General features: G+C 39.3%; 1 protein-coding gene and 1 pseudogene across 4 annotated transcripts; both read left to right on the plus strand.

The window, feature by feature from the left end:
• The first annotated feature begins 1,152 nt into the window (after positions 1 to 1,152).
• Positions 1,153 to 20,043, plus strand: LRRC34 (leucine rich repeat containing 34). 4 transcript variants are annotated; one of them, XM_069580064.1, is made up of 11 exons: positions 1,155 to 1,293; positions 7,032 to 7,152; positions 7,660 to 7,778; positions 7,875 to 7,939; positions 9,048 to 9,131; positions 12,494 to 12,622; positions 14,556 to 14,651; positions 15,912 to 16,066; positions 16,429 to 16,584; positions 17,219 to 17,345; positions 18,968 to 20,043. In XM_069580064.1, the coding sequence occupies exons 1-11, from the start codon at positions 1,194 to 1,196 to the stop codon at positions 19,169 to 19,171; spliced, it is 1,356 nt and encodes a 451-aa protein (XP_069436165.1). In that variant the 5' UTR covers positions 1,155 to 1,193; the 3' UTR covers positions 19,172 to 20,043. The 4 variants fall into 4 exon arrangements, with proteins under 4 accessions (XP_069436194.1, XP_069436165.1, XP_069436183.1 ...); XM_069580082.1 differs by lacking the exon at positions 16,429 to 16,584 and having other exon boundaries at positions 1,173 to 1,293; XM_069580072.1 differs by lacking the exon at positions 9,048 to 9,131 and having other exon boundaries at positions 1,173 to 1,293.
• LOC138435458 (protein TFG pseudogene) lies at positions 19,534 to 22,858 on the plus strand (annotated as a pseudogene).
• Positions 22,859 to 25,690: the final 2,832 nt, after the last annotated feature.

Raw genomic sequence — 25,690 nt, forward strand, 5'->3', positions numbered from 1 at the left:
TTCCCCTCACATTTTTCAGACAAGGAGTCTATGTCTCCAGAGTCGCCTGCAAGGCCCTTTCACTTCCTTCTCTTTGACCTGTGGCAACCCCAGACAGAAGGCCTTCCTTTCTTCCTTCCTTGTCTCCTCTCCCCCAGGCCCAAGTACCAAATCCTGACCCATCTACCTGGTAACTAACGCTGGGTTCTGTCTCCTCACTCAAACTCCTGAGATGTTTCAGACCTCTTCTCCCCTGGGCGTGTGCGAAGTCACTTCAGTCCTGTCCGGCTCTGTGCGACCTTATGAACCGTAGCCCGCCAGGCTCCTCTGTCTATGGGATTCTCCAGGCCAGAATACTAGAGTGGGTCGCCGTTTCCTTTTCCAGGGGATCTTCCGACCCAAGGATCAAACCCGCCTCTCTTATGTCTCCGGCATTGGCAGGCGGGGTTTTTTTTTGTTTTTGTTTTTTAACTACTAGCGCCACCCTCCATCAGCTGTTCCCAATCTGAGGGCTCACTGCCCCATAACAGCTGTGCTTCTCAGAAGATGCACAGGACTCCACATGGATCCGGTCTGACTTGCTTCGCCTCTAAAACACACCCAGTCTGTTCATCTGGGCAGCCCTAAGTTCATGCTCATCTCCAAAACGCACAAAGCAGTTCCGTCCTCTGGCAAGTTCACCTGGACGGGTCAGGACGATACCTCCTCCAAGAAGCCCTCCCTGATGGCCCGGCCCCTCCACAAAATTGATCAACTAGCCCCTTTAAGTTCCCTTACCTCCGTCCGTCCTAGCTGTGGTGGGCAACTCAGCTTTTGCACCTACCCTCTGTAGGTATGAGCACAACTTGGGGGGCGGTCTGTGTCATAATCATCTTTGTATCCCCGGCCCTTAGTTCATCAGCCATGCCCCCTAAACCTGGAGAACTTCTCTCTGCAAAAGAACCGGGATGCCCTGCCTCCGTGTGTCTTTAACCCACGCAGGGGACTAGGACTCAGATGGTGAACAAGGAGTCTCCACCGCATTGGCGGTCACTACCTGCCCAGCCAGGCCTCCGGGACCGAGGGGGTAATGGCAGAGGTTCGCACAGCATGGGCGCTTATGATCGCGAGGTGGGGCCACACCTCTTGCAGCTCTTCGGCTGCAGCACACGGAGCAGGAGCACGCGCGTGGTCGTCATGACAACGCCGCCGCTGCCGGCCGGATTGTACGGAGCATGGAGCTCAGCCAGAAGCAGGCCGGGCCGGCGTCCGGGTCCCCACTTCCCGCTCCCTCTAGGACCCCGACTCCGGCTTGGGCTGCGGCAGACGGTAGCGGTAAGAAACAGGGGGTCCCTTCGGCGCCAGCCTAGCCCGGAGGAAATGCGCGAGGGGCGTCATGGCCAGGCCGAGTCCTCCGAGCAGACTTGGGGCCAGAGGTTGCCCGGCGGGAGAGGGCCCCTAGGAACCCCAGCTGAGCCCGGAACTTCGGGGCGCCCCCAAACGTGGTTGAGAGGGCAGCCCCAAGCTCCCGCGGTGGGTTGTCCTGAATTCAAGTGTGTGTGTCGCGTTCTCTGTCTCCATGCACTACTTGGGCCCCTTTTTTGTGAAGTCTCCAGAGAACAGGGCCCAGGTGGGCTAGAGGCTCTGGAGACCACTCTTTGCACGTTCACGCCTGCACGGTTTTAAGTATTTCTGCACCCGTGAATTATCTGGTAGCATGTTAAGCATTCTTGCCCGGAGAACTCCATGGAAAGAAGAGCCTGGCAGGGTACAGCCCATGGGGTCACAAGGAATCGGACACGACTGAATGACTTACTTTCACTCTCATGTTAAGCGGAAAGTGTACACCCGTCTCCCTTCACAATTTCCATTTAGGATGCTTGTGTGCTTGTAGATAGGGAATTGTGCCACAGGCCTTACATATTCCACACAGCACTGTGAGGTGGGCATTGACATGCTCTGCTTTTAGCATAAAAGGAAATTTAAGATAGAATTTCAGTAAGTTGTTTGACATCACACAGCCCTTCCGGGTTAGCACCCAAGTCTGACTGACCCCTCAGTCCTCAATCTCCCAGCACTTGACTGTTTCAATAGAAGAGGGTGAAGGTTAAAGTGAAAGTGAATTCGCTCAGTCGTGTCCGACTCTTTGCAACCCTATGGACTGTAGCCTACCAGGGTTCTCCATCCATGGGATTTTACAGGCAAGAGTACCAGAGTGGGTTGCCTTTTCCTTCTCCAGGGGAATCTTCCTGACCCAGGAATTGAACCCAGGTCTCCTGCATTGCAGGCAGACGCTTTACCCTCTGAGCCACCATAGAAGAGGGTAACCACCTCCAAAATTAGCCCTTATTTTTATTTTTGGGGGGCTTCAAAATCACTGCAGATGGTGACTGCAGCCATGAAATTAAAAGACGCTTACTCCTCGGAAGAAAAGGTATGACCAACCTAGATAGCATATTAAAAGCAGAGACATTACTTTGCCAACAAAGGTCCGTCTAGTCAAGGCTATGGTTTTTCCCGTGGTCATGTATGGATGTGAGAGTTGGACTATGAAGAAAGCTGAGCACCGAAGAATTGATGCTTTTGAATTGTGGTGTTGGAGAAGACTCTTGAGAGTCCCCTGGACTGCAAGGAGATCCAACTAGTCCATTCTAAAGGAGATCAGCCCTGGGTGTTCTTTGGAAGGAATGATGCTAAAGGTGAAACTCCGGTACTTTGGCCACCTCATGCGAAGAGCTGACTCATTGGAAAAGACCCTGATGCTGGGAAGGATTGGGGGCAGGAGGAGAAGGGGACGACAGAGGATGAGATGGCTGGATGGCATTACCAACTCGATGGACATGAGTTTGGGTGAACTCCAGGAGTTGGTGATGGACAGGGAGGCCTGGCGTGCTGCGATTCATGGGGTCGCAGAGAGTCAGACATGACTGAGTGACTGAACTGAAGTAATGTTTAAACGGGCTATTAGGTAAAGATTATTTGGAATTCAAGTGTCAGGTGTGGATTAAAAATGAATCTAGGTCAAATTCTTGACATTTTCTTGTAGAATTGGTTATTCTTAGCTTTTTTTTCGATTTGAAAACCAGTTTATTATTTTCTCCTAATATGAATACAGTATAGGAAATAAATTGTTGGTGCCATAGAATCCTGACATGCAATACTTGGGTGAATTTTAAATAAAAGAGAGAGTAGCAGAAAAATATAGCTGATGCTCAAAAATACTTTAAATCCATGGCCAGGTAGTTAAATATACATATTCTTTGGCTTTGTCTGGCCTGTAATCTAAGATTCCTTCATGCCTTCACATAAACATGACTTGTAAGTCTACATCTGTTTGCATGTCTTGGATACGGTTCTGCCAGCTGAGGGCAGGCAATGAAACTGAGAAATTCTCAAGGCAGCCTTCTCTTCTCTTTGATGACATATTTAAAGCTATTTAAAAATCAAAATGGAGTAACTGTGGTTCAGGCATGCAAAATGGAGCTGGGTGGCTGTTGTGGAAATGATTTCAGATGCATTCCTTCATCACTGAGAACTTGAATTGGCTTCCCTGGTAGCTCAGCTGGTAAAGAATCTGCTTGCAATGCAGGAGACCCCAGTTCAATTCCTGGGTCAGGAAGGTCCCCTACAGAAAGAATAGGCTACCCACTCCAGTTTTCTTGGGCTTCTCTAGTGGCTGAGATGACAAAGAATCCACCTGCAATGTGGGCGACCTGGGTTCTCTCCCTGGGTAGGGAAGATCCCCCGGAGAAGGGAATGGCAACCCACTCCAGTATTCTTGCCTGGAAAATCCCATGGACAGAGGAGCCTAGCGGTCTACAGTCCATTGGGTCTATACAGCACAGTGTCAGACTCAAGGACACTACTAGCTGTTTTCAAAATAGGAGCTGCTAGCTACATCCTTATAGTTTCAAATTTCTTCCCACCATTGCAACTTTGTAATCATTTCAGACTCCCAGTCATTCCTTGCTTAACAAGCAACCTCATTTCTTGCCAGCTCAAACCCCAATCCCAATTCTTGATGAACCATTTATGTAACTTCTGGGTTCTTTGCCTTTGTAAATCACCACCACTTTGTAGTCTGGTGGAACACAGTTCAAGTGCTTCTTGGATCTGTGTCTCCTGGGTTGCATTTTTAACAAACACCAGATAATTACCTCTGTTTCAGTTGGGTCTCCATTTCTGAGATTTTGTTTAACATTTTTAATACCAAGGAAGGTAGGAGCCAGAGCAGAGGGAACCCAGTGGGAGCCCAGTTCCAACAAGTAAATTCGTTTGAGGTCTACTTGTTTTATTTTCTGTTGAGGATGGTAAGGGAGCATTTTTTGGATTGTATTCCATGTGAACCATGGTCTCCTAAGTCCTAAGTCTAGGAGCATTTTTATCCTCCTTCCCCTCCGGGCTCAACAACTTGAGGAGTCCTTGTGTACCTGAGAGTTTTAAATGTCCCGAGAATTACTGTAGATAGGAATCTGTTTAGCATTATTTAACTCATCATTTCTCAAATTTATTTTAGGATAAACTCCATTCTATTTACAATATCTTTGATCATGCAGTAGATTAGTATTCCACAGAACAGTTTGGGAAATACTGTGCTAAAGTATTATTTAATACATGAAATAAAGTATTATTTAAATATAAATAAATCCTAAAGTGAAAGATTTCTTAAAAAATTATTTTTAAATTGGAGTATAGTTGATTTACAATAGTGTTAGTTTCAGGTATACAGCACAGTGATTTAGTTATACAGAATATATATGTACTTTTGCAGATTATTTTCCATTATAGGTTATTACAAGATAGTGAATATATTTCCCTGTGCAATACAGTAGGTCCTTATTATTTTATGCTTAGTAAGTGAAGATTTCTTATGTACAATTATGCTGTTAAAAATTTTCAGAGGGTAGCTAATGAAATGGGAAAGATGCTCATAATGTTAACTGAATAGGAAAAGGATACAGAAAAAGAAAAATAGTAGGGAACACTCCCAGACCTCAGTTGCAGTGGTTCTTTGGCAATGAGATTGCTGATCAATGTTTCTTTTATTTTCTTTTTGATACTGAAATTTCCAAGTTATTTGAAATAAACGTAGGTTAAATTTATTTATTTATTTATTTATTTATTTATTTAGGCCACACCATGCAGCTGCAGGATCTTAGTTCCCCAACCAGGCATTGAACCAGGACTCTTGGCAGTGAAAGCACAGAGTTCTAACTACTGGACTACTAGGGAATTCCCCTAAATTTATTTTTTTTTTAAGTTTATTTTTAAAAAACTGTAAGAAAAATTATTTGGTTTCAGTTTTAACATAATGTTCTTTCTCTTTAATCTTGTTTTGCATATTTGTTTAGCAAACTCTTTAGTTCATATAGTGCAGAAATCCACTCATGAAGGAACATTTTTGAGATGAAGAGACTTAGAGAAACTGGATCCTCAAGATCTCAGGGTGGTTGAGTAGTGAGATTACTAAGCTCTCTTAAAGAGACATACAAACACAAAAGCTAAGACAGAAAAGAGACAGGGAGTGGTATGTGCTTGTAAGGAAAGTGTCAGCATACCTTCTACCCTAGAAAGCCTGGGCCTGGAAAAAGATGCTTTTAAAATAATAACAAAGGGGAGGGGAGAAGGGATATATTGGGAGATTGGGACTGATATATACACATTTCTATTTATAAAATAGATAAGGACCTACTCTACCTGATACACTGTAATGAATTATATGGGTGAAGTGAAGTGAAAGTTGCTCAGTCATGTCTGACTCTTTTGAGAGCCCATGGACTATGCAGTCCATGGAATTCTCCAGGCCAAAATACTGGAGTGGGTAGCCTTTCCATTCTCTAGGGGATCTTTCCAACCCAGGGATCGAACCCAGGTCTCCCACACCGCAGGCGTCTTCTTTACCAGCTGAGCCACAAGGGAAGCCCAAAGCAACCAGTACCTCCTTCGAACCAGAAATGAACCAGTGACTGAAGCATAAGAACCTAAAAAAAGAGTGGATGTATGTATGTGTATGTGGCCTTCCCTGGTGGCTCTGATAGTAAAGGATCTGCCTGCAATGCAAGAGACTCAGGTTCAATCCCTGGGTCAGGAAGATCCCCTGGAGAAGGGAATGGCAATCCACTCCAGTATTCTTGCCTGGGAAATCCCATGGATAGAGGAACCTGGTGGGCTCAGTCCATGGGGTCACAGAGTCGGACAGGACTGAGGAACTAACACACTACACAACGTACAATATTTATGTATAACTGATTCACTTTTCTGTACACCTAAAACTAACACAACACTGTCGATCAACTACAATAAAAAAATTTTTTAAGTAGTATCGAAAATAATAAGATGATGCATCAAGGAAAGATGCTGCTGCAGGTGTAACAGAGGAAGAAGACTTCAACTCCTGTTTTGTTTGTCTTCCCTATTAGTGACTGTCAGGGAAAAATCACCTTTAGAAACAGGAAATAGAAGACAATGGCAGGTAAAGCACTTCTATGAGTGAGGTCTCAACTTGGAGACCTGTTCTAGGAAGGACAGACAGAGCTGTATTCAAAGATGCTATCAACTTACAGGGTATAGAAGGTCTTCAAGAAGCCTGTTGGACTTGATTTTTCAGATCCCTTTTGAGTTTAGACTCTATGATAAAACTGTCTTTATCTGAAGCTATTATAAGCAAACATGAGTTACCCTAATCCATTATGGCAGAATGGAAGAGGCTTTGGAGTCAAGTTTGATTCAATACTCTGCTGTATGATTTCAGGCAAAATACTTAATTTTTCTGGACGTCATTTTCCTCAGCTGCCAGGCCTGTTACTTAACAGAAGTTAGTTCTCCTTTTGTGTCACTTCAAGTTAAGTGTCTGCCCATCCTCAGTGGGTACTTCTATGGCCCTAGTTCTCCAAACAGCGTTTTTCTTCTCTCCCATTCCTTATTTTACTTTCTCTATTCTTCCTTTTCTTCCCCTCACTCCTAACTCTACACACACACACATTTGTATCTTTGAAAGAAATCTAATTTTGGTGGGAGGAAGCTCCTCGGATAATTTATATGTGATGAAAAGTATTGCATTTATTTTTCAAAAGTTTCAGCATCTATTGGTGGTCTCCAGGAATATTATAATGACTTATGTATGGAAAAGTCCAAGGAAATTAAACCTTTTATATTGCAAATACTCCAAGAAGTGGATGAAGAAATTGAAAAAGGGTAAGGAAGACATATACTTGATTACATCAGAACAGTCACTGATACTCATCTGTGTGAAAACTCTTGGAATACTGAGTGATTTGAAAGCCATTTGCAAATGCTAGATGAAATGGACATGCTTTTTTGATTCAGCATAGATGACTGACACAGGTCTTGGAGGTAGTTTAGTAAAAAAAAAAAAGGCACTAGACCAGCATTCTCCAAGTCTGAGTTCCAGATTGGTCATTAACTCCTGTGAGCTGGGTTTATTTATGCAAATCATTGAATGACATTCTTCAATGTCATTACCTATCAAGTAGGAATACTTTTTCTGTGCTTGAAAAATTAAATTATGCATATATTAAAGTGCTTTTCAAAAGCTGTAGTATATATTCAGTAGTTTTAAGTTACACTTAATAAAAATCTGTACTGTGGTACTTGGTTCCAGTAAATACTATCCAGTGATGTCACTAACCATGAAGGAAAAATATTTTTCCTTTACTGGATTTCCTTTTAATATTTTAACAGATCGGTAGGAATCACATTAAATATTGCTGGTAACAGTCGCTCACTATCAGGAGAAAGAGTAACAGGTGAAGATTTCTGGATTCTTTGCAGAGTTTTAAAGAATAACTCATATATTAATGGTATGTCTCCTTACGAATCGTTCCTTCCTGTTCTCATTCTGCTGATTAAGTATTCATTAGGAGGAATATCAGCTTCTATTCATCTGTATTCTTCAGGTTTGGATGTTAGATACAACCTCCTAAGTGATGTTGGCGCGTACTATGCTGCAAAACTGCTCCAGGTATTTTACTGCAAAATGTTCTGTTCTTTTTTTTCTTTCAGGACCAAGTTAAGAACCAGTCTTTTCTCTGGAATGTGCAGGGTTTCAGCAGCCCTAGCCTGCTAAACTAACCCTTTATTGTAGACTTCACTTTCGAGATACCCAAACTGAAATGCTGCTTTATGGTTGCATTTTATTTAAGAAAGGTAGTGTGGTCCACCAATAAGAACAGGTGTCCTTAAAGAAAAGGTTTTGTTTCAACCTCAGGAGATTGACATATACATGTGTGTGTCTGTATTTTCAGTTAAAATGTTTAAAGCAGCATATATCATTTGTTATTCTTCCCTTAAATTGGCTTTTTAATTTCTTAGCTATTTGTCCCATTCTCGTGTGCTGCAAGTGTCTCTACTGAGCCAAAAAAGATCTTAAAATTCGCATACCCATGAAATGGCACAGAATATAAGGATGGAGTGAAGATTTTAAAAAAAAAAAACAAAACACCACCAAGTTATTTTCAACAACCACAAATCAAAAATCATAGCCACCATGTTCTCAGATCTGTTTATGGTGAAATCACCTAGTCTAGTGACATATACACAAAACATAGTTTTGTAAAATATCAAGGGTCTTGACTGTGCTATAACACTTGAAATACAGTAAAAACACATTTGTGTATATGGTCTCAGTAGAGCTCATACCTAGAGCCTCTTGAGTCATCTTTTGCAAAGTGATACACTATGGTTTAGTACATGAAGCACATCCATACTTTGAATCATTGATAAAAAATGAATATACTGGGAGGGAGGCTTAAGAGGGATATGTGTATACTTAATAGCTGACTCACACTGTTGCACAGCAGAAACTAACACAACAGTGTAAAGCAACTATCCTCCAATTAAAAAAAAAACTAAAAAAATGAATATAGTCTTTTTCTTTATCCTGTAATTATATTTGTTTAAATGAGAATGTTGTTTTTCCTTAATCATCCTTTGTTTTGCTGGAGACCTTGAACTTCCCTGGTTGTAAAGATTTTCTTTGCTGGTAAACACCTTTACTTAAAAAGCAGCTCATATATTCTTGATTGATTTCTGGTAATACATGTATAATAGCTTCTTTTCTCTTATTTTAGAAACAACATAATCTCATTTACTTAAATCTTATGTTTAATGACATTGGGCCTGAAGGTGGAGAACTGATTGCTAAAGCCCTACATGTAAGCATTCGTATACCTCAAACTAACAATTTGGGGATTTCAATTTCTTTAATTTTAGCTTGAAACCAACAGAAATAAATGTTAATGTCAATTTATTTTAATTTTGTGCAACTGTATATTTTTTGTTGCACTTCATTAACATTTAGATATCACATGAGTACTTTTGAACTCACTTTTAATACAGTTTTATGGATAAACCATAATGGAAAATATTTTAAAAATGTATATATAACAGTTTGCTGAACAGCAGGAATTAACGCACTGTAAATCAACTATACTTCAATTAAAAAATCAAGTTTTATTAAGACATAATTCACATAAGAATTTATCCTTTGGAAGTGTTCAGTTCAGTGGCTTTTTTAGCATACAATGGACACCTTGAAGAGCGCAGGTTTGAACTGCATGGGTCCACTCATATATGGGTTTCTTTCACTAAATACATGCTGCAGTATGATACAATGCACGGTCAGTTGAATCTGAGAGTGTAGGACTTGGATATGGAGGGCCAACTGTGAAGTTAAACTCATTTTCAACAGCAGAGGGTCACTGCTCCTAACCCCTGTGTTGTTCAAAGATCAGCTATATTCACAGTTTTGCAACCATCACCACTATCACTGTTGTTAGAACACCTCCTCCCCACAGAAGAGAGACCCTGTTAGTAATCCCTCTCTACGCTTCTCTCCCTCTCTCCAGCACCCTGCAGTCATATCTACTTTCTAACTGACTCTTCTGGCCATTTCACATAAATAGAATCACCACATAACATGTGGCCTTTATTGACTGGCTCAATGCTTTCAAGTGCCATCCACGTTGTAACATACTTCATTCCTTTTTATTGCCAAGTAATATTCCATTGCACATTTCATTCATCCATTAGTTAACGGGTACTTGGGTTTCCACTATAATGAATAACGCTACTATGAATATTTGCACACATTTTTCTGTGCACTTATGTTTCCAATTTTCTAGGGTATATACCTTGGAGTGGAATTGCTGGATCATTTGGAAACTCTATTTAACATTTTGAATGACTGCCAAACTTTTTCAAAGTGGTTGCCCCTTTTTATGTTCCACCAACAATGGGTATTCTGATTTCTCTATATCCTCACCAATACCTGATACTTTTTTATTTGAGCTATCCTAGTGGGTATGAGAAGGCAATGGCACCCCACTCCAGTACTCTTGCCTGGAAAATCCCATGGACAGAGGAGCCTGGTGGGCTGCAGTCCATGGGGTCGCTAAAAGTCAGACACAACTGAGCGACTTCACTTTCACTTTTCAGTTTCATGCATTAGAGGAGGAAATGGCAACCCACTCCGGGGTTCTTGCCTAGAGAATCCCAGGGACGGCGGAGCCTGGTGGGCTGCCATCCATGGGGTCACACAGAGTCGGGCTGACTTAGCAGCAGCAGCAGCAGTGGGTATAAAGAGGTTTTGTGGTTTTGATTTGCATTTTCCTAATGATGTTGACATCTTTTCACATGCTAAGTGGTTATTTCTATATTTTCTTTGGATAATTCGCTTTTCAAATGTTTTGCCCTTTCTGGATACAAGTCCCTTATAGGATATAACTTGCAAATATTTTCTGACATTCTGTAGGTTGCCTTTTCACTTTCCTAGTAGTATCTTTAGAAGCACACAATTTTAGAAGTTCAGTAAAATGCATTTTGTGTTTTTCTTGTTGTTTATGCTTTTAGTGTTACATCTAAAGTCATATATGACCTAGTCATGAATATTTACACTTACATTTTCTTCTAAGTTTTTAACTCTTTCATTCAGTTATTTGATATTTTAATTTTTGTATATGAAGTGACGTAGGAGCAATTTCATTCTTTTTCATGTGGCTATCTAGTTGACCCAACATCTTGTGTTAAAACTGTTTTTTTCCCACTGATTTTGACATCCTTGTCAAGAGTCGATTATAAATGAGTTTATTTCTGTACTCTCTCTTAATTTATATATCTGTTCTTAGGCCAGTCCCACACTATCTTGGCTACTGTAGTCCTGTAGTTAAGTTTTGAAAAAATGTGGGTCGTCTTTGTTCTTTTCAACGTTGTATTGGTTCTTCTGGGTCCCCTGCATTTTTACATGAATTTTAAGATCAGTTTATCAATTTCTGCAAAGTAAACAAACAAACTGGGATTTTGAGAGGGATTGCTTTAAATCTTTAGATCAACTTGAGGAATAGTGCCATTTTTACTGCAAGGAGATCCACCCAGTCCATTCTAAAGGAGATCAGTCCTGGGTATTCTTTGGAAGGAATGATGCTAAAGCTGAAACTCCAGTACTTTTGCCACCTCATGAGAAGAGTTGACTCACTGGAAAAGACTCTGATGCTGGGAGGGATTGGGGGCAGGAGGAGAAGGGGACGACAGAGGATGAGATGGCTGGATGGCATCACCAACTTGATGGACGTGAGTCTGAGTGAACTCCGGGAGTTGGTGATGGACAGGGAGGCCTGGTGTGCTGCAATTCATGGGGTTGCAAAGAGTCAGACACGACTGAGTGACTGAACTGAACTGAATATTGTCTTCTGATTCAGAAACATGGGATGTGTTTCTTCATATATTAGTTCTAACAGGTCTTTTTTTGTTTTAGTGGATTCCTTAGAATTTTCCACATAAAAGATTGTCATATGCAAAAAGTTTTGCTTGTTTCCAACCTGTATGCCTTTTTTTCTTGCCTTATCTAGCCCCATCCAGTACAATGTAAAATAGAAGTGGTGAGAGTGGACATCCTTTCCTTCTTCCCACTCTTGGCGGGGGGGAGGGAAGTTTGACTTAATTTTAAAGATAATTACATGCACTTATGGTTCAAATATTTCATTAGGACAATGAAATGTCTGTAATTTTGTGGATGATTTATCAAAAGAATGAATTATGAGAAGGAATTAAACTTTGCAAATGTCTGAGAAATTGTGTCACTTTCAAAGTAATACAGGGAAATGTGAAGTGAGTGTTTAACGGGTATAGGGTCTCCCTTAAGGGTAAAGAGAATGTTTTGAAATTAGAGGTGATGGCTGCACAACACTGTGAATGTAGTAAAATCCAGTGAATTGTACTTTTTGGATGTACCATGTGGCTTACAGGATCTCAGTCCCCTGACCAGGGATTGAACCTGAACCCCTCAGCAGTGTGTGTGCAGAGTCCTAACTGCTGGGCCACCAGGGAATTCCCAAATTGTACACTTTATATTTTTACCTATTATGGGAAATTGAATGTTACCTTTATGGAATATATTCTATTCAATCTCCATGAAAAACTGACTGAGTCCGCAAATAGTAATACAGTCTCCTAACACGTAATCTGAAGAGAATTCTTTGGGTTAAATTTTTAATCCAGTTTTGCCTCTTTTCCTTTTCAGAAGAATAGAACTCTGAAACACCTAAGAATGACTGGAAACAAGATTGAAAATAAGGGTGGGATGTTTTTTGCTGCAATGCTACAAATTAATTCATCCTTAGAGAAATTAGATCTGGGTGACTGTGATCTGGTGAGTTAAACTGGTTATGAGAGTCACTCACAAAAAAAAAAAAAAAGAGAGTCACTCAAGTATTTGATATTTCTCCCTGGAAACTAGCACAGAGAAGTGTCAAGAGACCAGCTACATGACAGTCTTATGAATGATTTAAGCTCATCTCTAAGATCTAGTATCAGAGAAAAAAAATCTTTAAGTAAAAATCAGATTATAATAATTTTATGGAAGAATATCCAGTGTAATAAAAATCGTCCTAAATTTCCATCTATTACCCTTCTTAACTTGCATGGGATTTTCTAAAGAACCTTATGTTCCTTTTAATTAAACAAATACTTGATTTGTATAATGTAAATTTTTTATTTGTGGAAACATTTTTCAGTGAGTAGTTATAGCATAAAACCTAAGACAATTCTAAGAGCCTTCATCTGACCTGATATGTCTTCAAAGTCCAGGCTTCATTTTCTCAAACATGCCTTCAAACCTTCAGGCCTACTGTTAGGAACCTAGTTAAAAGGTTAATGCAACATCACTGGGACAGGATGTCAGTAAGATGGGCCAAGGAGGCTCTTTGGTATAATAGGCTCTAAAGTTTAAGTGGGTAGATACAGTAGGAAGGAATGGGGAAAGCATTAATTCAATATACAGTTGACTCGACAACATGGGTTTGAACTGTTGGGTCCGGGTAAATGCAGACTTTTTACAACAGTAAATATTACAATTGCTACATAAGTCAAGGTTCCTTGAATCCATGGATACCAAGGTATACAATTGACCTCTGACCCTTTAGGGTCAACTGTATATTTTCTGCACGTAATAGTCACAACCCTAGATTCTAAGGATACAAGAGTGCATCACATATAGTCTCTGCCTTTATAAAGGTTACATTTTAATTGGGAAAATATCAGTAAATTAGAGCAAAGTGCTACAAAGATGGCAAAATACTCTGATAATGGGTAGGTAGGAGGTCATCTGTGTGATAGGATGGTTATGCCTAAGACCTGAGGAAGGAATACTAGGATGAAAAAAGCTGCCCCATCTGTGAAGGATGAGAAAGAGCTGCCTTCAAGAGGGACATGGCAGAAATATTCCAGGCCAGGGATCCAGAACATGCAGACCCTAAGAGAGTGCTTCCCCAAGTGTGGTATGGTGCTAAGAGAGTGCTTCCCCAAGTGTAACATGACTGACAGAGATTGAAGTAATTTTAATACTCATGTATTTATTCTTACAAATGCTTTCTATTTATTTCAAGGGTTTATGTTTCCCATTTAAAGAAGTGAAAGTTTTAGGAAGTTTCTGCCCTCATTCAGGTGGGTGGTGAGAACCTGGGTGAGGTGGTAGCTAGAGATGGACTAATTAGAGACATCTTTGGAAGCAGAATCTGTAAGATTTGCTTCTAAGATCTGGCAATCAACTGATAGGAAGGTAAGAGGACGGGTGGAGTGGGAAGAGGCCCAGGTTTTCTGGTGTAACAACTAGGTATGTATCCATCACAGAGATGCGAGAGGATCAGGCCCTTCCAAAAGGCAGAGGGGGCCAACTGGAGTTGTGAAAAATGTGATTAGTAATGGTTTGCCGCCATAAACACCCATTTAAAGTGTGTTAGTATGAATATAAAAGGAGGTTTGCATTAAGGATATATAAGTAGCATAGAGCCCTAGCTGGGATCCACTTTTGTGTCCGCATGTCTGACGTCTGCATCATACAGAATCTTGAAGATTTAGGAGCAAACCTAGAGGTAAACATCCAAGGAATCCTTAAGAAAGTCCCCGTGCATGTTAAAGATGGATTTTTTCTGAATTTGATCAACCTACATTCAAGGACTAGGAAATTAAACCTTTAAAAGCACAATTTTGATTTATCAGAGCCCAGTTTTACTCATCTTGAAATATTAGGGAGGTTACTTTTTAAAGTTTTTGTCAGTTTCCTTAATGAATTTATCTGTTTTTAGGGAATGCAAAGTGTGATAGCATTTGCTACAGTCCTAACTCAAAACCGAACAATTAAAGGATTAAACCTAAACCGACCCATACTGTATGGTGAACAGGTATGTATTCTAAGTGAGCAGTTAATAATGCTGTATGTGAATAAAATGAAGGTACTAACTTGAGGATTATGTCAAGGTTCATGAATGTGCTATATTTTTAGAATTGTAGACTACCATTTACAAATGAAAACTTGAATGGAAAATTTTAAGTTCTTGGTAAGAGTATTATAATATGGTTTTAGAAGTTGCTTATTTAAACAAATATGTTGTCTTTTGTTCTTATAAACTCATTCTCAGTGGGTAAACCTGTTGAGGGGCAGAATGCTTAAGATGAACACACAAATGATAAAGGGCTAGAGAATTATAAAAGCCCAGTGTGAAATGTCTTGTCATTTGTTTGTTTTGTTGTATTGATGTGATGAGCCACTGCATCTCTGAAATCATAAGTAATAATGGCATACTGCCTAAGAATAGCAGTCCAGGAGGTCTGGACTTCATTCTGTACCTAAGCTGCATTCTGTAGCTTGTGGGATCTCCGTTCCCCAACCAGGAACTGAATCTGGGCCCAGTAGTGAAAGCAACTGCTAACCACTGGACTGCCATGCTCAACTATGGTACCAATTATTGTGATTTGTTTTCCTTCTGGGATGACTGATATTTTTAAAATAATGATTTCTGTTGTTGCTGTTCAGTTGCTAAGTTGTGTCTGACTCTGCCAATCCCATGGACTGCAGCACGCCAGCTTCCCTCTCCTTCATTATCTCTTAGAGATTGCTCAAACTCACGCCCATTGAGTTGATGATGCTATCCCAACCATCTTATCCTCTGTTGCCCCCTTCTCCTTTTGCCTTCAATCTTTCCCAGCATCAGGGTCTTTCCTAGTGAGTCAAGCTCTTTACACCAGGGGGCCAAAGTACTGGAGCTTTAGCATCAGCCCTTCCAATAGTGAGAGCTGATTTCCTGGAGGATTGACTGATTTGATCTCCTTGCAGTCCAAAGGATGCTCAAGAATCTTCTCCAGCACCAACAAATAGAAAGCATCAATTCTTCGGCGCTCAGCCTTTTTAACTCCCCTCTTTTACATCACTTAGTCATTGCACTTTACAAGTGCCCGCTGCGTGTTTCTAAGATGGTAAAGGTTATCATTTGTGACAAAATGATTTCTTTTCAAAAGCCATGCTAAACAAATACAAATTGTAGACTAACAGTCTTAACTGATAAAGTCTTCTTAAAAAGCTAACTTAAATAACTGACCATGCTTGAAATAAACATGTACTGCTTTAAAATTATATTTTAGAAAAAAAGACTATCTATTTTTAGGAAGAGTCTACAGTTCACCTAGGCCACATGTTGAAAGAAAATCAATGCCTTGTTGAGTTACACATGTGTAAACATGATATAAAAAATTGTGGTATGAAACAGTTATGTGATGCACTGTATCTGAACAGGAGCCTTCAATACCTTGATGTAAGCTGGTAAGTGATAATCTGGAAAATCTGTGTAAAGATTCATAGTAGGTATGATTCTGTGTTAGACACTAAATCCAAAAATTAGGAAATAAAACCATTTTTATCTTTTTATCCTGAGCTTCACTTATTATTCAGTTTAAACTGATATAATATCTCCTAATAACTGGAGTGAGCAATTTAAATACGTAAACCAGAACAGAAGCAACATTTTATAGCAAATTTTCAGTAACATTTTTGGAAATTGAGTGACTAAAATAAATCTTAACTAAAATACAAAGTACTGCTTAAAAGTTTCTAAGCCTACGATCTCTATGAATAAAAGGACACTTCATATTTTCAAATATAACTAGATATTTTTCCTTTCCCAGCAATAAAATAACTCAGGATGGAATGAAGTGTTTGGCCGATGTTCTGAAAAGCAATACTACCCTGGAAGTAATAGATCTTTCTTTTAACAGAATGGAAAATGCAGGAGCAAACTATCTCAGTGATGCTCTTGCTTCACACAACAGGACTCTTAAAGCGTTAGTATGGTTTTACATTTAATCAAAATAACAGAAAAAAAAGTTGTTTAGAACACTAACTTTAAACCTCTTACCACTTAAGATTCATGGTGAAATATGAAAACTCAGTTTCTAAACTAACATATTAAGTTACAGGAAACATTTCAGTATCTTCTATTTTCTTTTTAAAGGAATGTCTTTTTAAAATTAGATTGATAACCGTTATGAATGCTTAAGGTTAAAGAGAAAATTCTTATCACTTATATTATTTATCCCAAATTCTAACAGAAAAGTTATAATCATTCAATATGATAATGACTTTAAGAATGAATCAAGAAGAAAATATTGCTCAGGTGACTTTATCCTGAAAAATATGTCTGCAATCCACTCCAAACCTTTACTGAATAATAAGTAGAACAATAGTTTGTTTAAAACAATTTCCAAAATGTAGGTAGCTCTACTTAGGTACATGAAGAATCCAATTAGAAAAGTTTCTTGGATTTCAGGAATTGTAAGATCAGTATTTTAACTACTACATTGAATACATTTAATGCTAAGACAACACAGTAAGATGTGTGTAATAAATGCTGTTGGTAGCTCATCCATTCTCTCTGTGGAACTGTTTCTAGGGTTATTACTTTTTGTTTCTCCACAGGTTGTCTGTGGTGAGCAACAACATAGAGGGAAAAGGACTTGTTGCACTTTCACAATCAATGAAAACAAATCCTACACTCTCTCATATCTACATCTGGGGAAACAAATTTGATGAAGCTACATGTGTGGTAAGTTTGTCTTCACTGAGGTTTTTTCCTGGGGCTTTCCCTACAACATCAGATGTTATTTACTGATGAGTTAGTCAGGATTACCAAGTACAGTGAGACACTTCAGTTTTGATAAATTTTAACATACATTCTAAAAATTAGCTACTGGAAAGTTCTGTGGTTGAAACAGTGAAAGATATCAAATACTACATGTTAGTATAAATATCACCAAGGAACTTTTCTGGTGGTTCAGTGGTTGAGAATCCACCTTTCAATGCAGGGGACACGGGTTCCATTCCTGGTCTGGGAAGATCCCACATGCCATGGAGCAACTGGGCCCACGTAACAAATACTGAGCCCGTGTCTGAGCCCATGTAACAAATACTGAGCCCGTGTGCCACAACTACTGAAGGCCATGCGCCTACAGCCTGTGCCCCACAAGAGAAGCCACTGCGCACACCGCAACGAAGAGCAGCCCCTGCTTGCTGCAACTAGGGAAAGCCTGTGCACAGCAACAAAGGCCTAGCGCAGTGGAAAATAAACAAATAAATAAAATGATAAATTATACAGTCCTAATTCTACTCCAAAGTTAATTTTAAAAAAATCACAATTGTTGATTCAGTATAAATTTGATGTGGCACAATCTCTAATCTGCTACCCAATAATTAAATCAAGACAGAATTCGAAAATACAGTACAAGTTGTCAAAATATGTTATGTTGCTTATGTAAATGTATAGAACCCTTAATACTGCTTTCAAAACACACAAAAAGCATCATAACGGAATAGTTTTCAGTTAGAATAGAAAGAAAAATAAGGTGTCAGAATTCTCAAAAACTGCCAAAAGACTAATCAGAATTCTATCACTAAAAAGATTAATAACATGTACACTATTTTTTTAAAAATAGCTTGATTTCAGAAAAACACCACATCCACATTCTATAACACTAGAAGCTAAATTGAGTTGGACTAATAATGACAAGCTATAGCAGAAAGCAACTAGACTTGAATCTTTTACTGATTTCTCCTTTTCTCTACAGTAGTCACAGCCTTACTGACAAATTAGTTTAACATGTTTGTATGACACCTTTATGTAGATGTCAATGATCCATACAAGATATACAAAGAAAATTCTACAATGAAGAAATAACTATGTGGCCAGCTATGCCAGCATCTAATACTAAAGGAATGGTCTCAGCCTAAATCTGTCAGTTACCTTCAGGGAGTCCATGAACTCAAAGTTTTAAGCCAAAATCTGTGGGTGTTTATTTTTCTAAAAAATGGATCCCCAGCTATCACTGGATCTTCAGGGGCATATACAATAGCACGCCACCCCCATTTATGAGTCACCTTGGGACTTGAAAATTTTCACTTGAAACCTCTGGTCCACAAAATTGGTAATATATATAGAATTGTTATCTCAGTGAGTCATAAGACAACAAAACATCCTTAATGTTAAAATGCAGAAATAAGTTTTATGAGATTGTAATTTACACAGTGTGAACAATACCTGAAAAATTTTTAAATTCAGCAGTTATTCAGAATATTTCAGACTATAAATTATCACATCTAAATGTGAATGTTGAAATTTGTAAAATGAATTAACTATTTTCTTAATGATACAGTTTTTCTTAAAAATCCTAGGCATATTCAGATTTAATTCACACAGGCCGTCTAAAATCGGACAATACAGATGTGGAGCCGTTTGTGGTGGATGGACACGTGTACCTTGCAGAAGTCTCCAATGGCCTTAAAAGGCATTATTACTGGACACCAGGTTATGGGGAAGCTTGCAGCCTGTCATCTAATGCAGGTTTTTCTCTTGCACCAGTAGGTCAACATCTATGAAAAACAAACTTTAATTTTCATCTATATGTCTTATTACTTTTCAGATGTTAATATTTTTATCATCTATTAAATTCTTTCATAGATTATGTTACTTTTGTTAGACAGGTAAAAGATACTAAATTCTAAGTAACTGTCCATTGTGAAAAACTGAGTAATTTTTCAAAAAAATTTTACAAAATAGGGACCAAAATTTGAACACTTGAAGAAGGAAATCAAGGAACTAATTTCTTTTTATAAAGAAAATACACCCAAACAGTAAAGCAGTATCGAAGGAAAGGTCATTCTAGGTATCCTAACTGAAAGTTGTCATGAGGTAAAAAGGTTTCAGGGGGCAGATTCCAGGTACCATCAAGGGGTTTAGAGGTTGAAAAAGTATTTAAGGTATTTTATAGATGAGTTTTGGTTCAATTTCACAAATATAGGCAAATATATATAAACAGACACACATATAAATACATATAAATGTATACTTTCCAAACATGTCCAGTGCTGCCAGTGAACTTTTAAAGAGAATTCTCTTTTGGAGGATGCCACTAACATTTTAATGATTTGATGGCAAATAATTACACTTGTTTGTGGCCAATTGTTTTCAAATTAAGATTTATACAAAGAGGCAATAGACACTACAATCCTTTGATTACAGACTCATGTTCACAAATTTATTAATTCATATATACCACTTAACAGTTTAACTTGAATGACTTATTACTGCTAAAGCCAGGCAAAGTGTGAGGAAGAAAAAAAAACCAACCCAACAACTGTGGACAATTTAAAGAGGTTATTCTAAGTTTTGCATCTAAAAGGAAAAACCATCTGTCTCTAAATATTGTAATGAGGTGAAATAAAGGTGTTCAGTTTTACAGTTGTCAAAATATTGCCTTCACTTTATTATGAATTCCTCATATCATAGCTGTATTTATTCCAAAAATTTAACATTACAAAAAAACCCCAAATCTGTTATTCTCCATTCCTTTAATAAAGAATTAAGATAGAAATTTCCTATTTAATGATTTTTAAAATTTATCAGGCTTTTCCTTATATTCACCACCTAATACCCCATTTCCTTACTCCCTAGGGAAATGTGTGCACGCGTGCAGGGGTGCTGAGGGGTAGGCACAGATATTTTTCACTTAATGTTCTAGGGTTACTGAGTTACTGAGCCAGAAAAGACCTAAATGCCTTACCAAATCCATTCTCACACTTTCAGAGAGATGAACTTGAATCATCCAGGACAGATGGTTACTATCGGGTTGAGTCTGTACTGAAAAACAAAATCTTAAAAACATCTGCAATTGTTTGAGAAATACACTCATTAGTTGATGTTAATAATAACAAAATGTGTGAAATGGGTTTCAGGGCTTTTTTTGGAGTATCGTTCATATGTTATATTAAAAGAAAACTCCCTGTCCATCACCAACTCCTGGAGTTTACTCAAACTCATGTCCATTGAGTTGGTGATGCCATCCTACCATCTCATCCTCTGTCCCCTTCTCCTCCCACCTTCAATCGTTCCCAGCATCAGGGTCTTTTCAAATGTCAGTTCTTTGCATCAGGTGGCCAAAGTGTTGGAGTTTCAGCATCAGTCCTTCCAATGAATATTCAGGACTGATTTCCTTTCGGATGGACTGGTTGGATCTCCTTGCAGTCCAAGGGACTTGAGAGTCTTCTTCAACACCATAGTTCAAACACATCAGTTCTTTGACACTTTTACATTACATGCTGAATATAGCTAGAACTAAATAACTGTTATCTAAAAAAAAGTTGCATGTCAGAGGAAAGTCAGGTTTCTATAGTTAAAAATGCAATAGGAAATAAAATTTTTTTGATCAAATCTGAAAAGCCACAGAATTCAATGTGTAAGAAAACCATGTTATAAGAAAAAATAAGACTCTGCCCCAGTTAAACCTTACTTCACCCTTAACGGCTCCAGGCAACCACTTGTCTGCTTTCTACCACCATGTGTTGGTTTTGCCTGTTCCAGAATGCCAGTCTTTCTCTAGAGTTACATACATAGAACATCCTGGAGTCCACCATGAATGGGCAGTTGGATCTGAGTGGGAAACTAATCGTCAAAGCTCAGCTTGGGGAGGATATTCAACGAATTCCCATTCATAATGAAGATATTACTTATGATGAATTAGTGCTAATGATGCAGCGAGTCTTCAGAGGAAAACTTCTGAGTAATGATGAAGTTACAATTAAATATAAAGATGAAGATGGAGATCTTATAACAATTTTTGATAGTTCTGACCTTTCCTTTGCAATTCAGTGTAGTAGAATACTGAAACTGACATTATTTGTTAATGGCCAACCAAGACCCCTTGAATCAAGTCAGGTGAAATATCTTCGTCGAGAACTGATAGAACTTCGAAATAAAGTGAATCGCTTACTGGACAGCTTGGAACCACCTGGAGAACCAGGCCCGTCTTCCAGCATTCCTGAAAACGATACTGTGGATGGTAGGGAAGAAAAGCCTGCTGCTGCTGATTCTTCTGGTAAACAGTCTACTCAGGTTATGGCAGCAAGTATGTCAGCTTTTGATCCTTTAAAAAACCAAGATGAAATCAATAAAAATGTCATGTCAGCGTTTGGTTTAACACATGATCAGGTTTCAGGGCCTCCCAGTGCTCCTGCAGAAGACCGGTCAGGAACTCCCGACAGCATTGCTTCCTCCTCCTCCGCAGCTCACCCACCAGGAGTTCAGCCACAGCAGCCACCATATACAGGAGCTCAGACTCAAGCAGGTCAGAGTGAAGGTCAGATGTACCATCAGTACTCGCTGCAGCCCAGCTATGGCACTCAGCAGCCACGGGCGCCCCCTCAGGCGCCACAGCAGTACAGTATTCAGTATTCAGGCTATAGTCAGCAGACTGGACCCCAGCAACCTCAGCAGTTCCCAGGATATGGCCAGCAATCAACTTCCCAGGCACCGGCACCTGCCTTTTCTGGTCAGCCTCAGCAACTAACTGCTCAACCTCCACAGCAGTATCAGGCAAGCAGTTACCCTCCACAAACTTACACTACCCAAACTTCTCAGCCCACTAATTACACTGTGGCCCCTGCCTCACAACCGGGAATGGCTCCAAGCCAATCCAGGGCCTACCAGCCAAGACCAGGTTTCACTCCACCTCCTGGAAGTACCATGACCCCTCTTTCAAGTGGGTCTAACCCATATGCATGTAGCCGTCCTCCCTTTGGTCAGGGCTATACCCAACCTGGACCAGGTTATCGATAAAGAGGCTCAGTTACACTGATGAACGTAGCTGCTAGCTGTTTGCCTCCCAAAAGACTCCAATACTACTATTTTAATTTGTATTGAAGTTCAGGAATTTAAAAAGCAGAGCATTTTTTTATGATACCATTATTGCTGTTAATTGAAAGTATAATTTGCTGGAAGAAAAAAGACCAAAATGGAAGTTTTTTTCCTCCCCTGCTTAAAAGTATAGCAGCTTCGTACTTATTTTGGAACACTACTCTTACATGTGTGCAAAGTGATTGATTTTCTAGCTTGCCTTGTCCAGAGGATATTAAAATGCTAGGTTGAAGTTCAGCCCTCTTACTTGGCTTTTTATTATTAACACGATGTACTAAAGTAGATCCCTTTGAGAAGACTAGCTATTATGTATAAAATGTAACATTGATAGGTTAATAAAGATGATTGAATCCAAAAAAATAAAAAAATAAAAACATTTTTAACAATTGTCATTACATTTGGAAAACATTAAGCTGATGAGGAAATGCTATTCTTAGCAATTAAGACAGCCAATAAACTCAGACTTGTGTAACAGTATGACAGACTTCTTATGCTCGAACATCTGTCCAGTGTATAGTTTAAACTGAAGATGCTAAATCAGCATTTTTTAAAAAGTATGGAGAATGAGAATCAAATGGGGGAACTGTTAAAAATAGATTTTTAAGAGTCAGGACTATGGAATCAGAATTTCCAAACAGTCTGGGGAACCTGCATTTTTACAATCCAAGTCATCTTTAATCTCACTGAAGTTTAAAAACCAACACTCTGGTTTTCTCATTCTTCAAATTAATTTTTTTTTAAATATATACTTCTTTTAAATGGAAGTATCTAACAGTTAAATGAATTATCACAAAGCTAACCCATCTGTGTTAACCATGATACAGATAAAGAGTAAATGTCAGAACTGCCTCCAACCATCTTCCCCAACAGACAACCACCATCATGATGTCTACCACCACAGTTTTGTATGTTTTAGAATTTTATATAAATGGAATCATATGTATGTTCTTTGTATCCGACTACTTTTGTACATTAGTGCAATTCATTCATGTTGTTTAATGTAGCAGTAATCCATTCAGCTTTTGTTTTGAAATATTCCATAATATGCTGGGTAGTAGGGGTGTCAACTGGAGAAGGAAATGGCAACCTACTCCAGTACTCTTGCCTGGAAAATCCCATGGACTGAGAGGCTCCTTAGAGCCGGGTAGGCCACAGTCCATGGGGTTGCAAAGAGTCGGACACGACTGAGCGACTTCACTTTACTGTACTTTAGGGGTGTCAATAGGATTCTGAAAGAGATTCTCCCAGGCTAGGACACAGTCACATCAAAGTAAACCTTTGTGATGCAGTTTACTTTCCCAGGCTACTTTCTGTTCCTCTGTGCTATGGAGTGGACCCACAAGTTCCAATATTCTCCCAAGGGGAGACTCACAAGGTAGCTGAGTGGGAAGCAAATAGGTGAATGTGAAGACAGTAGGCCTATCTGGAGCCTGCAGTGGGGTGCCATGTACTAATGTGCAACCTTGAAACAAGACTGTTTGAGGCATTTATGCAGAAGTCTCAGGGCTCTCTTTTTTAACATCCAAGAGAACTAAAGTGAAGCCAGGTCAACCAAGAAGTACTGGGCTCTGAGCAGGCTAGGAAAAAAACCTGATCACATATTTTATAAGCTGCTGCCTACTGCATCAGAGGCCAGCAGCATGTCCAGAAAACGGAAAAGAAAGAACAACGTTTTCCCTCATGCCCCTCGGTTATATAAGCCTCTTGTCCTCCACATAGGTGGACACCATTTTAGAGAGAAGACAAAGGGTAGAGATAAGACAACAAGTTTTAAAATGTTTCAGTACTCCCTTAAGATATAAATTGTCTTTATATCAGACTAGGTTTTTAATTTTTTTCCAGACTTCCCACTGGGTGGGAGCTCAAGGGGACGAACATGTTAAATTCTGTAGGAAAACTCTACTTCTTCTGCACATCTGAATTGTAATGAGTAGATTTGCAACCATATACATGTCAAACATTTTCTTCCATTTCCTTCTTAGCAGTCGTCCTTTAAGATCCAATGCAAATCCAGACTTCTGTTACAGTGCTGCAGACTCTATTATGCTCATCACTTATCAATGTTTCAAGTTTGAAAGCAAAAGAAAGTGGTTTATACTTTTCAGATATTTCATAAAATGACTGCTGTACTCACTCTGTTTTTCAAACTAAGTAGTCTGAAAAATCCTTACATCTACTCAAGCTGTATCCACCTGGCTTCTACCCACGATTATTACTGCAGCTGCCTTTCTCAAAGGATCATCATGCTCCAGTTAGCCAACCCAATTTTGTCTTTGACTGGAATCCTATTTCTCTGTACTATGCGATCGGTACAAAGCCACTTCTGTCTTCATGAAATCTGCACCACCCTCGTTTTCTTCCTGTTGTCAATTTCCATCTCCTGTTCCGTCTTTTGCTTATTCTTAAGAATGTATTTTCCCCCATGATTCTGTCCTTATCTTTTGTTCTTCTATACCATCTCTCAGGGTTGCCTAAATCATTTCTGTCAAAATAATTATTAGCCTTATGCTGCAAGATCTATATCTCTAGCTTTAACCTCAACTGGGTTTCAGTCCCCATTGCCAACCTCTGCTAGACATTTTCATATAGATGTCTCACCACCAATCAAATTCAGCAGATAAAAAGTCTTCTCTTCCATAAACCTCCATCTTATCTCCCTATCATAGTTAACAGCGTCACCATCTACTCAATCACTAAGGAGCAAAACTTACGTTACTAAGTTGGGGATGCAGGAAGAGAAACTGGCTCAAGGCTGCTTAAGAAAAGGGGGATTTAGGGAATTTGCAGGTTCAATCTGCGGCTGGGGAACTAAGATCCCACAGGGTGCGCAGCATAGCCAAAAAAAGAAAGGGGGGATTTACTATAAGGATTTAATAGGCAAAAATCATGAGCATTCAAGGCACAAGGAAATGAAGCATAGCTACGCCACCTCGAGTGGGGGTGGGGACTGTAAAGTCCCAGGCCACTTTGGTTTCTCACAGGGTCGTGGTCGCTTGGTTCTGCAAACTTACTTCATCCCCTTGCTTTGTTCTCTAGATCAGCTTTCTCTGCTTCTTCACTATTTCCTTTAGATTTCTGGCTTGCTTCACTATGGACCAGATCTAAATGATCTTTTTTATGTACACATAAACCAAGTGTCTGAAGTAGCTTGTTTGGGCTAAGAACTGTTTTCTTCCTGGTAAGGTGTTCTATAATGTGTGATCACA

This window comes from Ovis canadensis, chromosome 1 (genome assembly GCF_042477335.2).
Source record: "Ovis canadensis isolate MfBH-ARS-UI-01 breed Bighorn chromosome 1, ARS-UI_OviCan_v2, whole genome shotgun sequence".
Lineage (NCBI taxonomy): Eukaryota > Metazoa > Chordata > Mammalia > Artiodactyla > Bovidae > Ovis > Ovis canadensis.